The sequence below is a fragment of the Bos indicus genome, chromosome 8 (genome assembly GCF_029378745.1).
Source record: "Bos indicus isolate NIAB-ARS_2022 breed Sahiwal x Tharparkar chromosome 8, NIAB-ARS_B.indTharparkar_mat_pri_1.0, whole genome shotgun sequence".
Classification (NCBI taxonomy): Eukaryota; Metazoa; Chordata; class Mammalia; order Artiodactyla; family Bovidae; genus Bos; species Bos indicus.
In genome coordinates this window covers 55,462,965-55,477,459 of record NC_091767.1, presented here as the reverse complement: position 1 = coordinate 55,477,459, position 14,495 = coordinate 55,462,965, and the positions used below count along the sequence as shown (strand labels likewise).

General features: G+C 44.7%; 1 protein-coding gene across 12 annotated transcripts in view; it reads right to left on the bottom strand.

The window, feature by feature from the left end:
• The window catches only part of TLE4 (TLE family member 4, transcriptional corepressor), a 154,943-nt gene extending 143,233 nt beyond the window's left edge, over positions 1–11,710 (bottom strand). For 7 of the 12 annotated variants that reach the window (XM_019966104.2, XM_019966105.2, XM_019966107.2 and 4 more), the window contains exons 1-4: positions 10,798–11,710; positions 9,866–9,963; positions 8,720–8,783; positions 7,468–7,512 (exon numbers count right to left, since the gene is read on the bottom strand). In XM_019966104.2, coding sequence (XP_019821663.2) covers positions 7,468–7,512; positions 8,720–8,783; positions 9,866–9,963; positions 10,798–10,842 — 252 coding nt within the window. In that variant the 5' untranslated portion in view covers positions 10,843–11,710. Of the gene's footprint in view, positions 1–7,467; positions 7,513–8,719; positions 8,784–9,865; positions 9,964–10,252; positions 10,415–10,797 lie in introns of those variants that run through there. The other 5 variants (XM_070794692.1, XM_070794693.1, XM_070794696.1 and 2 more) reach the window with 1 other exon arrangement.
• Between the last annotated feature and the right edge of the window lie 2,785 nt (positions 11,711–14,495).

The following is a 14,495-nucleotide window of genomic DNA, read 5'->3' as shown; positions in this document are numbered from 1 at the left end:
AATGACAAAGTGACCCACACACCAGATGGCAGAGGACCTGAGCGGCATCTGGGAATGTTTTTCTTTTGCTTTTTTGACAATCCAGCTAAGAAAACCCACACTTCCCTTTGTCCCCCTGGATGGAGTACGGTTACACACAGCAACTCTGAGGAAAGCTGGGCTCGGTGGTAGAGAAACTGTCAAAGCCTGGCATAAACACTAGGTCAAGTCCAGTGAAAACAGAGAGGGCATATAGATTTGCATTGATGACTGCCAGCCAAATCCCTCTTTACAGACAGAAAGCAACCACCACTGACAGCTGTTACTAAGGCCACATCAAAATGACTCTAATTTTTGCTTCTGACTAAAACTCCTCAGGCCCTTCCCTCTTAGGAGTAAACAGTCATGAACTCTCTTCTCAGTGAACTTACTCTGAACAAGTCAAGTCCTCAGTCTCGCGAACTGTCATCATCAGTGTAAATATTCATCGTTCGCACCTACACGCGCTGCCTCCCACTTCTCTCCAACAGCCCAGCCCACAGAACTGATGGTAAATGAGCCACGAGACCACTGGATCTGCCACCACAGCTAAAGTACTAGAGGTTTTTAAGAGGAGGTGTGGGGAGGGAAAAAGGGAAAACATCTAAATTTCACATCCCTTTCACTGGCTCTGGAGCCATCAAGTGATTACTATTGTCCTGAAGCCATAAACCAGTCTATCCAGTCAAGTCAAATAAAAACATTCTCACTAAAAACAAACACAAATTGCTTCTAACCACACATTTGAAACATTTAATTCACAATTGCCTTTACCTACTCTATGGTGCAAAACAAAAAGTTAAAAAAAAAAAAAAAAAACAATTCTAGGCAAGACAAAATGAAGAAAGCAAGAACCAAGGGCCAGCACCTGCACTATCCCGGCCTCACTGACGCTGGAACAGCACCTAAAAAGATGCATCTTATCCCTCAGTCCACTAATCCAACCCGGCTCAAACTAGTATCATTTAGAATACAAGGAATTTTGTCCAGCAAATAAAACAAATGCAACAAAAACAAGCACTATCCAGTAGGGACTAAGGGACATTGAGAAAGGAAATATCCCTTCATTTGAATGCTGCAAAGAAAGTCTTTTAACAGTATAAGCAAAACATTTGCCTTCATTTAAAATTTTGAGTTGTGAGCGATTTCCTGCATCTAAGAACCTCTTTTTGAACTACAAAGAGGCCACAAAACATCACATTTTCCCCTCCCAGCTTCCCCCTTCAAAAACCCACAAGATGGTGATTAACAAACAGCCCGTTGTCTTCAGGCATAGTTTTAGAGGCCACAAGGAAAAGATAAAAGTTAAATGGAAAAGCAAGTTGGTAAACAAATGAGAAATAGGTTACCCAGGGAGGAAGCAAATTCATCTTGATAAATAAGCAGCTCTCTTCGCCCCCATGCGTGGGAGACTCCAGGCGAAAGCGACCCTAGCCCTCTCACCCACTGAAAGCAGTCTAGATGGAGAAAGAGCTCAGGCCAAGCCTCTGGCCCCGACTCCAAGCAGAGATGCAGAGAATGCCCCCACACTCCAGGAGTCTGGTATAAGCCCAAAGTGCAGTGGCTCAAGGGCAAACCCAAGGACTAGCCCAGCCTTCCAGGAGTTCTCCATTCCAGAAATGTGCTGGGGCCTGATCTCCAAACAAAGGCAGACCCATCGCCCAACAAACACCCTTCCAGGTAAATTCATCTCAAATCCAGAATCCACTACCTAATAACTGTATCACCTTGTGCAGATCTGATTCTGTTTAATCATTCCTTGATGGGTCATAATCCCTTTCTTAGGATCTTTGTGAGAATTAAAGAATTCTGGCCATGTGCCCAGATCAGCTATAAGCACAAGCCAGATATGTAATGAACATTCAGGTCTACTGAAAGGAAATTCCAATTCCATTCAACAATCACTGCTTCAGGTGAAAAATCTTCAGATATTCTATAAAACCTCAGAAAGAAACTTAAGAACCCAACATGCAAGAAGAGAAAAGGGGGAAATCCACACAATCCAGAAAATGCTAATTATGCACATACCTTGACTGGTTAAATTTCCTCCTCCAGACCTCCTTCTCTTGAAGGTCCAGTGACATGTAAAATAACAGCTCCCGTGCCCTGCCCAAGGCACTGACACTCGGTTTCAACTGTCCAAATACTAGATCCTCTAAATTTGGGGAAAAAATTTACTTAAAATCTACATATATCTACACTTACAAAATAAAACTGAAGCTAGCCCTCATCCCATGGCAACCCACTCCAGAGTTCTTGCCTGGAGAATCCCGGGGACGGAGGAGCCTGGTGGGCTGCCGTCTATGGGGTCGCACAGAGTTGGACACGACTGAAGCGACTTAGCAGCAGCCCTCATCCCAAAATGTCCAATCAGAGAGGCAGGGGAAAAATTATCACCAATGACTTCCCTTTAGTTCATGTTAATTATAGAATACTACTGAAGGATTAAGTAATCATAAAATAGAAGAGATGGCTTTAAACCTTTAATGAAAAACAAAAACACAAGTCCCCTCCCCTCCATGCTCTCCTAATTATATCTTGAGCTTTTCGCACAATTACTGAAATTTCACTTGTAATCTCTCTTTGAGAATTTCTGGTCCGGCAGTGTCCGGCACTGTTTAGCCCCTCTAGATTATTATTTCCTAAGGTTTATACAGCAAAAGAAAGTTCTGGCAGCAAAATTTTCACTGGTTTATTAAGTTACTTTGCGCTAAAACATCCCACCTTCGATAATTCCCTTTCATTATTACACAAGAGTTCAATCACATTCATTCCTGAAAACCTGTCACTACATAAGAAGACAACAGCCATATTTTTTCCCACATGCTCAAACACCTACTCCTGCATCTACTCCTCCAATCCAAGCATATACAGTCTAAGACAAGACAAGTACAAGTAATTAGTAAAGCTTCACAAATAAAGTTTCCTTATGGGAAACCTGGTCTAAACAGAACTTTAAACAAAGTGTTTGCTTCCACTGCAAGCACTGTCCCCAGATAAATTTACTGCGCCCTAGAATCAAGTACACTCAAGGCTGGAATGCCAGGCCAGTCGTGTATTACTTCAACCTCAATAAATCTCTTTTTACTCTCCAAATCCTCGGGTGCTTTCTAAAATAGTTCACGAAAAAGCACCAACCTAATTAACAACAGCTTCCTCTGCAACTGTGGCCTTGATTTCACTTATTTACACATTAACTGCAGCCTCCTTTTGGCCAATCCAGTCTATTCTCTGTACCATGCCGAGCCTTTTATCTGCCCTGGACAGCATTTTCTCCAGCAGATGAAGTAGATGCCGATTGATTTGCTGTCGAGCATGGTAAATTAATAGCAACAAATTGCTGAGGGCCCGTCTCCCTGCTCCACCATGCTTCGGCAGTTTTGCTTTATTTGCTCCATGATGGGCAGCAGTCGGCCTCTTCAAGTCAATTTCTTCTTAACAACCTGCAATACTTTTCAATGGTGAAAATAGAGCTGTTCCTTGTAAGTCAGAAATCAATATCCTATTGCCCTTAGAAAATGCTAAACAAGCAGTATTGGCAATCCACTTGGTACTAGAGGGTATCAGATATAATGCAAATCTATACTGCTTCCCTCCTTGTAGTTATTACAATTTGCTAAAAGGTTCCTAATGTCATTTATCATCATTTACCATCGACCAGAGAGGCTATGATTATGATATCCTATCAGTTGGCAAGGCCCTTTCATTTCTATTCAATTAATATTTTAGCAGCACTCAAATGGTTGTGCCCAAGTCTTGTAATAAAATTTACATGGCTTATAGTGAAACAGGAGTTTGCTTGCTCTGATTGGAAAAAAATAATAACTATATATACACATATATGTGCAAACTAAACACGTATGGGTGCTCAGTTGCTCAGTTGTGGCTGACTCTGTGACCCTCATGGACATAGGCCACCAGGCTTCTCTGTCCATGGAATTTTCCACGCAAGAATACTGGAGTGAGTCACCATTTCCTTCTCCAAAACATGTATATATTCATATATAAAGACAGAGACATGTACATACATATGCAGTACATTAGAATGTAAGTTCTAAGTGTTGCAGACTTCTAATATTTTCCAATTTCTAAAATTCAAATACTAAGCTAATTTTTTAAATGCAAGTAGATTGGCAGGTTGCAGACTATTAACTATGAGAAAATCATAGATGTTCTCGAAATGTAGTATGTTCATCTCCATTTACAGTTCCTACAGGTCGAATTTACATATCCATTGTTCCTAATCTACATCCAATATTCACTTTTTAAAGTGGTAACTGCCTGCTGTCAGATTAAATCAGGGCCTCTTCTTTAATCACAGCATTACAGGTGAAGGATGGCAACATGCAGCATTTAGCAATGTTATCAACTGAACACACCACCCCGTTCTGCCCACAGTCACTGACCCATTTAGAAGCCACTCTGTATGTATAAGGAACAATCAGCATGGGGGGTGGGGGGGGGACAAAAAAAGTAACAACTAAACCACTGGCCAGTACCTGTCCCATTCAAAACAAAAAACAAAAAGACCCAACTGAGGGAAATCCTTAGGGAATGAAGGCCAATGTTCTTTCATTCTTAAAAATCCCATTATGAAGAAATCACAATAAAACATGTGCCATTTCCAACCATGTCCCACTTATCATCTTCATTTTCATGCTAGAACTTAAAGACAGTGGCATAACATTAATTCACTTTACAGCCTAGAACACTCCACGCTAACTTTTTTGGGTTTTCTCCCAACTTCAGCTCTATTGATCCTACTAAAGATTACCAGAAATTAGATTCATATTTTATGCTCTAATTCCATGTCATGTCACTGAGTTCTCCTTTAAAAACAAAAAAAAATCAACTAATTCTACCAGACTAATGCTATTTACTCAGTTACCAAAATTTAAATTAATTATGTTCTCAAACATAATTGTTAAAAATTGGCAACATTATGCAGGCTTAATTAAGATTAAATCCAATTTACTAAATGTACTTTAATTGGTACTAATTACATTAGCTTTCATTTCAGAATGACAAATTCCCCATAGGTTTCACTTTACAGTCCTCTATCAGAATCAGCACAGGGTGACTGACGTCGAACATCATACAGAAAGGGGAGGGACCATAAATACTGGACCCCCCACCCTGCCTGTCACTGCTCTGCGCTTTTATCCTTTTATCAATTTGCTAAGTCACAGAGTCATGACTCCATCACAGACATCATTTTCTGTTCCAGTGAAAAATTTCTCTAAAAATAAATACTCTGTGGCTGGCAGCAGGCAAGAACAGGAGCATTAACCAAAAAACACACAAAGGTTTCAAATATCAGGGCCACCAATTACTAGGGTACTTCCAAGGACTCCAGGGACTCCTACTCTTGAACCCTTCAGAGACACAAATCTAATAAGTGAATAAGCCTAACCCGATCTTGAGAACTAGGCCCAATTATGCCGCAGGGCAACTTCCCTGCCTTATTGCTGCTTTCCATTACGAGGGTATCCAGTGAGTGCATCTGGAAGAGAGGCCAAGAGGAACCAAGGCTGTCTGCCTAGGAAAACAAATAAAGACAGATATGCCTCTGTGCTTAAGGGGGGAAAGAAAGAAAATATAATAAGTAGGTGGTTTGCAGGGCTGTCTGTATTTCATAATGTGATAAACTGCCCTCAGGATTCTTGATATGATTGAATTTAAAAGCAAGAGAAAAAAAGGGAAAATGTACTCCATTCTCAGTTTTAAATGGGTGGCATTTGAGGCCAGCTGGACAAGAAGATGACAGAATTACAGAAGTATAAAATGTGTAAAATTAAGGGATCTTATAGAGCACCTCCTGCCCCCTAAAAGAAATACATACACCCAAATACAAGCTCTGTGCCTCTCAGAATTGTAAACAGTATAAAGAGATCTGGAAACTAAGTGGTAATAAGATACAGGAGGAGAAATAAAAGGATATTAATCACCTGGTCCAGTCTTTAAAAAGACAGTAATTAGTACTGGGTGGTGGATGAGGACCAAAAAAAAAAGGGGGGGGGCAAGGTGGGGGACGGACATGTACAAGATCCAGATCTAAAGTGACATCATGTATTGAGCACAATTAACAAACAGTATCTTTCATGTGAATTATTTATGTAAGGTAGAGCTAAGGGGCTTCAAGCTAACCCAAGCATAAGTTTGATGGATTTTGTTTAAGCAGGAGATATTTACATGACTTATCTGAACAGACATGGCAAGGATGCCAAAATAATAAAAAATTTTAACATGAGACAAACTATACTATAATGCTAATACTGACATAACCAATAGCACATGAAGTTAAAAAAAAAAGTATCTGAAATAACCAATGTGACGACGTTTTTTTTCCCCCAACTTTGTTTTCAAATTGTTAGACAAATTGTTAGACAAATTTTATTGTCTAACAGTCATCTTTTAAAGATGTGAGTATGTTTTGAGTATGTAGTAATTAACCATATTGAAAAAAGAATCCATACATAGAAGAGTTTAACAGTATGTGATCATTTTACATTTTTTAACTTTAGAAGGTAATGAAATCCATGAATATAAGAGAGGAAAAGCATTAAGTTTTCCCTCATCTTTTTCCAGCAGGTAAACACATACACACCTATTCCCAAATGGCTGATGAGACAGATCTGAAGCACTTTATCACTTAAAACAAATGTCTCTTATTATTATTATTGCCAAACAGTATTTATACATATATGCTATTTTTCTTTCTAGGAAACTTAAACCAAGCCATTTTATTCAGTCTCTTGCAAAAAAAGTGTGGTTCAGTCATACCTCTCAACACTTTCGGACTAATCATTTTTTTTCTTTCCTCTTTCTGTTTTTTTGGCTGAACTGTTAGATTTCAAGACCCAGTGTTGAACCTTATTACATCCTCCTATCAGGCTCATGTAGTCTGTGCAAATTTTGGAAGGAACAGTTACAGTTCCTGGTAAGACCAACTAAGTTGCCTCTGGGGGCCAGTACAAGGAATTTACATCAGTTTCTTTTGTAGTGCCACAGATTTCATTTTGATCCTCTCAGCTCACCCTCTATCCATTCTTTCATACCAACCCAAGGAAAGCTCCAGACAATTTACAATTTTACATTTTAATATTTTCCAAGAAAAGCTTTCATTAGGCAAGTCTGCAGTGTTCAAAATAAATTAATTCTTTCAAAAGAAAAACATTTTAAAATTTTAGCACCTTGCTTTGGAAAGTGTACAAAGTTTAATATGCATTCAAACACTTTAAATTACATTGTTAAATGATTAAAATGAAGGTAATATGCTAAACAGATGAGGAACCACACCTGAATAAAGAGCATTCTCTCCAGTACATGGACTTTTAAAATACAGGTGGCCACAAAAACGTGCAGAATCAAACTGCAAAACATACAACTTCCTTTCTAAAGTGCACAGTTACTGTCATTTAAAACACTTATAAAGAAATAATAGCTTACCTGCTTGTGCATTTCTATATTCAACCCATAGGACATCTCATAATACTGTCAAAGAAGGAAAAGCAATTAATTTTGAGCCTTTCATCAAACAAGCTTCCTAGTTTGTTCAAAATGTCCCCAAGCAAACATAAAAGCCTCACCTAAACCAAAATATCCATCCTTCCAATGATGGTACATCAGGAAGAACACTCTACTATCTTCAGCTTAATAAACTAAAAGCCACCTTAAGACACAGAATCTAAGAGAATAACTCACAAAAGTAAGAAAATCAAGCTCAAACATAGCATTCTTAACACCTCCAAGGATCTTTGTACATCACAAGCGGATGACTCACAAAGGTCTGATGAAAATGTGGTACTCTATGGACTCTAATTCCTAGGCACAGCAGGCAAGTTCATAACAAAAACAACACGCCTCATACAAATGCTGAGGCTTTGACATGAACTATTTGAAACGGTGATGCTATTTCAGAGTTTCTCATTTTAAGGACACTACTCATGTTCATACATTCATACAAAGGAAAAAGGCTTGATAGGAAATGAATGAGTTACTCTAGAGCCTTTATGAACAAGAGTAAAAATATACTTGGTAATACTTCTGAAAAAGCTGATCTGATTGTTTTAAACATGTAGTATAACTGGCATTAAAGAAATTCTGGGAGAACGAATCGGTTATACAGGAGACTACAACAATCCACAGTGCAACAGTAGGGAAACTGAAAACACACAAAACACGCAAATACACATACATTAGGAATATACAATGTAAAGGAAGAACAGGGAAGAAAAATCTGAAAAGATGTCTAGTGTCTTTTCTTATTCACCATTGTTTAAAAGAAATAAAACACATTTAAAACTTTAACAGTTTACTGAAAAATTCTCTGGTTAAAAGCTGTTTGAAGCAAGAGCAATAAAACAACAAAGAAAACCACTAACACAAAAACATTTTGCCTATGAATCCCAACGAAATGTAAATGAGGTTTTTGGTTTTTTTTCAATCTGTAAAAGCAAAGCACAGAAAATTATACCCTGTGCAACTAAACTTTTTGAAAATTCAAATCAAAGCTGGTTGTCAGAGGCAAGTTATAACATCCTCGAATTACAGGTTGCTAATGGTCGCATTCCCACAACTTCAACTGCACTGGCACAGCGACTATCCTCTAATCCTGCAGCCTCCAGCAATCTGAACATATTTCTAGCTTTTGGTACCCCAAACTAATAGGTACTCTGAATCTGCGACACAGTTTTCTTACCATCACATAATGCCGCTGCATCTCTGTCTTCTCACTGGCGAGTTTCTCACATTCCAGTTTCAGGCTGTTCAAGAAATAAGGAAATCTAAGTACAACCCAGATCTTGACTTACATCCTTCAAATACACATTCCCTCCTCTAAATCATCACCTATAAAACACCGTATCAACTATCTTAAGTACCACCCTCATTACGGAAAAACAGGCAGGAGAGAAAAGGGTGAGTGGAACCAGTCCCGGCTTGTCCTTTCAACAAGGATCAAATGTGGGGGGTTTTGCTTAAGAAAAAAACCCTCTAGCCAATTAACTCCAGAATCTCATTCAGAAACGAATATTCACTAAATTCACTAAACACAACATGAACGAGGAAATAAACATCAATAATGCCTACATCTCCAAGCAATAGTAAGTCCCCTAAAAATGTCACAAGGGAGTTTTTTCCTTAATGTTCCACGAAAAGATTAATGAAAACACGAATCAAGCATGTCTTATGAATGATGTCTTATTTTTTCCCTCCAAAACACAGAGACAAGTTGAATACCACCACCCAGGGGCAAGGCGTGGATCAGGTTCAGTGGCTTGTTTTGGTTCTGTAATGTATGAAATAAGCAGTACAAGCCATTAAAAATCCAGCGAAAGAAAAATATTTCAAAGGCACTCTAAGATCTAATGATTGTCTCTTCAGACGAAAACATTTTTTCAGCATAAAAGTAATGAAATCGCCTCCTTGGCGACTTCCTAAGGCTCTGAGCTCTCGGTTTCAGTGGAATGGCAGAAAGAAATAAGGAATCAAGCCCGGAATAATAGGACCAAGAAAGTCAAAACGCCCCAGAACGTTCCCAACCATCCATTCGCCTGGCCCCAATAAATCAATATTGAAAGTTTGGCCTCAGCGTTTTCCAAGTGTCCCCAGTTTCGATTGTTCGGCCTTTTTTTTTAATTTACGGGAAAAGGACGAAACGCTTAATTTCTTTACACCTGCCTAAGAAAAAGAGGCCTTGACTTGCCCTTTCTGCCCACAAGGAAACATGGTAATACCTTTGTGGTGGCGGAAAACAAAACGGGGGGTGGGGGGTGGGGGCCGGTGTATGTTGAGGGAAGACAAGAGCTAAGCAAACAGAAGGATCAGCTAAAGTCAATATCTTTACCTGTGGTACTGAGCCTGTAAAAACTGAAACTCTTCCTTAATCCGATCACAGGACTCGGAAATTGTAAATTTAAAGGGTTGAGCAGGCTGATGCGGTGCCTAAAGAACAACAATAAAATATTTAATTAGCCCACAGCAGAAGCGAGGCAGAGAGATGGAGAAAACACCACGCGGCACTGGCGGGAGGGTGGGGGGTGTCATCGCAGGCAAAGAACGAGGAAAACTCTCCTCCCGCCCCCTCCCCTGGCCGCACAGCCGGGCCGAGGCTGGCCCCGGGCCCCCGCGTTCTGACGCCCGCCCGGGACCCTGCGGGCTCGAGACCCCGCTCCCTTCCCACGTCAACGGCGGGGGCCCCGGGGCCGGCGCGCCGCGCCCACAGCCTCCCCACCCGGAATCGAAACTGGCCCGTCGGGGGGACGCGCGCCATGGCGTCGGGCCGCGGTCAGGTCGGGGGAGGGGGCACGCGGCAGCCACTCTCCCGGTCGGTCCGTCGGCGGGCTAGCTGATCCCCGGGGCCCGCGGCGCGAAGGGCCGGCGCCCCGCACTCCCGAGCAGCCGCCGGACACGCCGCGCCGCCGCGGAGGGCGCCCTCCCCGCCCCGGCGCGGAGTCGCGCCTCCTCCATCACTCGCCACCCCTCCTCCAGGAGTCGCGGCGCGGGGACGGCGAACAGCTCCGCGCGGCTTCCAGGAGCTTCAAAGACAACAATAAGAAAATGGCTACAACTCAATTGCTTCTCCGCAACCCCTCTCCGAAAGTGCCCCCGCGCCCGGGGAGAAGAGAGGCGGGGGGTGGAGGGCGACTCTCGAGCTGCGTGCGGGGTTTGGGCCGCCCTCCACGCCCCTCAGGCCAAAGACACAACTCAGCGCGCAGGGGGCGACGCGGGGAATCCCCCGGCGCCCGGCAAGCCCGCGCCCCCACCGCCCGCACTCACCGGGTGTCTGGTCTGCGGGTACATCTTGCTCAGGTCGCGAATCATCCAAACCGATTTAGTTGGCTGCGCTGGGCAGAGGCGCGCGGCTCATTGGCTTTAATGGCCCCGAGGAGGAGGCAGCGGCGGCGGAGGCGGCCGGCCGGGTCCGAGGGGCGGCCCGGACGGTCCTGGCCCCCGCTGGGTCTCGCGTGACGCGGGCGGCAAGAACGCGCGGCGGCGGCGCCTGGGTGCGGGCGGCCGAACCGCTCCGCATTCCCCGCGGGCGTCACTGGCCCGCCGCGGGCATTGTCCGGCGCGCGTCTCCCGCGGCAACGCTCCGACGTTCGCTCCGCTGAGGCGCGCCCGCCGAGCCCGGTGCCGCGGCCGCGCCGCTCACCCCAGACGGGAAAGTGCGAGCTCCGCGCCCCAGCGCCCGCCGGCAGCGCCGCCCGTTCGCTCGCTGGCTCGCTCGGCGTCCCACTCCAAACTTTTTTTTATTTGTCTTTTAATTGGTTGTTATTCCTCCGAATGAATGATCTCTCTCTTCTTTCCTAAAAGCAAACACAAACTCCTTTGGTTCGGAAGAGGTCTCGGCGGTGCTTTTGGTTTCTCTGGAGATTTTTTTCACCTCACAGCAACGATCTTTTAAAAGGCACCTTTTAGCTTCTTTTACCACATCTCATTTCCTTATTTTTCTTCCTTCCTGTTTTCTTGTCTTTTTTTTAACCCCAAATTGAAGGGGATTATAAAAATAAAAGAGTGAAACGCTTGCGGCTTTTTTTTTTTTAATTCTCTCTCCTTTCAAACTCTGCGAACAGCACCTCAAAATAATATACAAGTGTGTGAGAGGGGGAAGAAAGCAGCCAACAGCTGAAACACCCGCTCAGAACAGCTCTAACAACACGCTCTGTGTAGGTGACTTCTTTGACCAAATTTAGCAGCCGCTAATCATTAACATTCTGATACATATTCACAACCGTCCTCGGAGGGACCGCGGAGCATCCCGGGAGATGTAGTCCGCCTCTAGCGACGGTAGCTGAAGATTCAGCCAAATTGACTACAATCACCGGCCGGCCACGCGACCTCTTTGGGGGGCTCTCCAAGCGTCCCTCCCACCCCCGGCGCGGTAGGCGTCTCCAACAACCAATCAGAGATGGCTGAACATTAATCGCCGTTCTGTGTTACTGCCCATCATTTCACTGCTGACAAATGGCGAACTAGAGGGGAGGAGCCGGCCGGGCTGGAACCCACGTGGGGCCCGGGCGTCGTCCGTGGCTCGGACCAATGAATGCAACGAAATGGGGTGAGCGGAGGCGGGGAGGAGATGGCACACCTAAGGCGGAGCTTCGCCTTGGCTGACGTTCCTTAGCGCGAGCGTTCGAACCGGGGAAACATTTGTTCGGCTGTCAATCAAAGTAACGTGGGCCTCGGAGCAGCGGTGGCGGCTGCTGCTGCTGCCCTGGCTGCATCTTCAGAACTGGATGTTGGTGGCGGTGGTGGCGGCAAAATAAAGAGGGTACAGGGGGCGGTAAGACTGGAAGTTAGTCAGAAGATCTCCTTCCGAGTCTCATCTTCCTTCCCTCCCCCCACCAACCCAAACATCCACGGCCCCTTGCTCCGGGCCGCGCCAGGAATGCGGACTAATTAGGGTCCAATGTCTCCTTAAAGAGACAAGCTCGGCCTTGTGTAACGCTCCGAAACCCCTGTTGAGACAAGAGAGGGAGGATCACGCCGATCCCACTTCGTTCGGTTCACATCAATTTTACGCACCGCTGGAGCCGGCATAATTTTCCGTGTGAACGCGGATTCGGGCTCCTGTTCTTGTTCAGAGCCTGAGACTGAGCTGCAAGACGCTGACCCGGGCGGGGGGCGGGAACGCGGGAGGAGGGGTGGCCCTCCGAGTCCCGAGCGGGCTGTGATTGCCGTTTAACCCCAAAGTGGGGCCACCTTCCCCAAGCAATTCTGCAAAGAAGCTCCCCAGGACGCTCAGACTGGGGGTCGCGGGGGCGTCAGCGTGGAGTTTCGGGGTGGGACTGGAAGCCCGAGGTGGGCAGGGGTCGCCCGATTCCCGGAGAAACTTTGTCGAGAGAGCCACCTGCACTCCGCAGACTATCAGTTGGTCAGCGGGAAAAATAAGGTCATCTAGATGCTGGTCCCCGCCACAGGGAAGAAAACGAACCTTCACGCCCCAAGATGCTCCCTCTCCCAGATCAGCAGTAAGAAGACTGCCCTCATTTTCCCGTTTTTTGGAAGAGCAAGTCGAGCTTGTCGCGGTTGAAACGGGCAGGAAGCCACGCGAGAGGTGGCGGGTCGGCCACGGTTGGGGACCAGGGCTGGAAAGGTGGGGGCGTGTCCGGGGGTTGGAACCTCGGGGGGAGGGCATCCCTATGATAGAGGCTAAGGAATATGAGTGGACTTTGTGGCAATAAGGGACCGGCAGCTTTTCCACCACTAGTTCTCGTCCAGCCAGGGGCAGCTCCCTGGGTTAAGGGGAAGCTGTGCGGCTTTCAATCTTTCCTAGCTAGCCTCCAACTTTGAGAGGGGCGGGAGGAATTCAGATAAAATCAAGCGGGGCGGGGTGTGCGTGGCTAACTTAAAAGATGTGAGTTTTGGATGTGTATTTTTGAGTGTCCTTTCCCTACTCTAACTTGAGACATTGACCGAGATGGCTCAGCATTCATGAAGAATTCTTCTTAATAATATCCCTTGATTCAGTGGACGAATCCAACGAATGTACTAGTTACTGTCCAACCTAGCACATTCTATGATCCTCTCTCTGCGCTGGGTACTTTAAAGGACTGGTTCTAAGGAAGTTTTTGGTGGTCTTCACCTTCCTCTATTTTTTGTTTTTACTAAAATCCTGCAACTAGACTTCACAGAATGTTTCAATTCAGCAAATATCTTCCCCCTTCCCAAAATAAGAGAGTGGAGGATTCCACGGGCCTTTTCTGAATTTCCTCTGTCCAGTACCCAAACACAGGTGGCTTTTGAGTGCTTAAAATGTGGCCAGTCCAAAATGAGATGTGCTGCATCTACACTTTAAGAAGCTTTGAAGACTGAGCACAAAAAAAGAAAAAAAAGTGAAATAACTCAATATGTGTGTACTTAGTCTCTCAGTTGTGTCCGACTCTTGCGGCCCCATAGACTAGCCTGCTGGGCTCCTCTGTCCATGGAATTCTCCAGGCAAGAACTGGAATGGGTTGCCATTTCCTTCTTTATGTTGCTCACATATTTCCATTGGACTGCACGATTTTAAAACATTCCCAAGAACCAAACCAGTCAATCCTAAAGGAAATCAACACTGAATATTCATTGGGAGGACTCATGCTAAAGCTGAAGCTCCAATATTTTGGCCACCTGATGTGCAGAGCCAACTGACTGGAAAAGACCCCAATGCTGTGAAAGATTGAGGGCAGGAGGCAAAGGGGTGACAGGATGAGACGGTTGGATGGCATCTTCGACTCAATGAACATGAGTTTGAGCAGACTCTGAGAGATAGTGAAGGACAGTGAAGCCTGGCGTGCTGCAGTCTATGGGGTCGCAAAGAATCAGGCAGTACTTAGCGACTGAAAAACAAAACAAGAACCAAAAATTTAAAGACTTGGGTGATACGGTTTCTACACTAGGACACTGAATCTTCTAAAAACGTGAACGTGAAGTCATTCAGTCGTGTCCGACTCTTTGCGACCCCATGGACTGTAGCCTACCAGGCTCCTCTG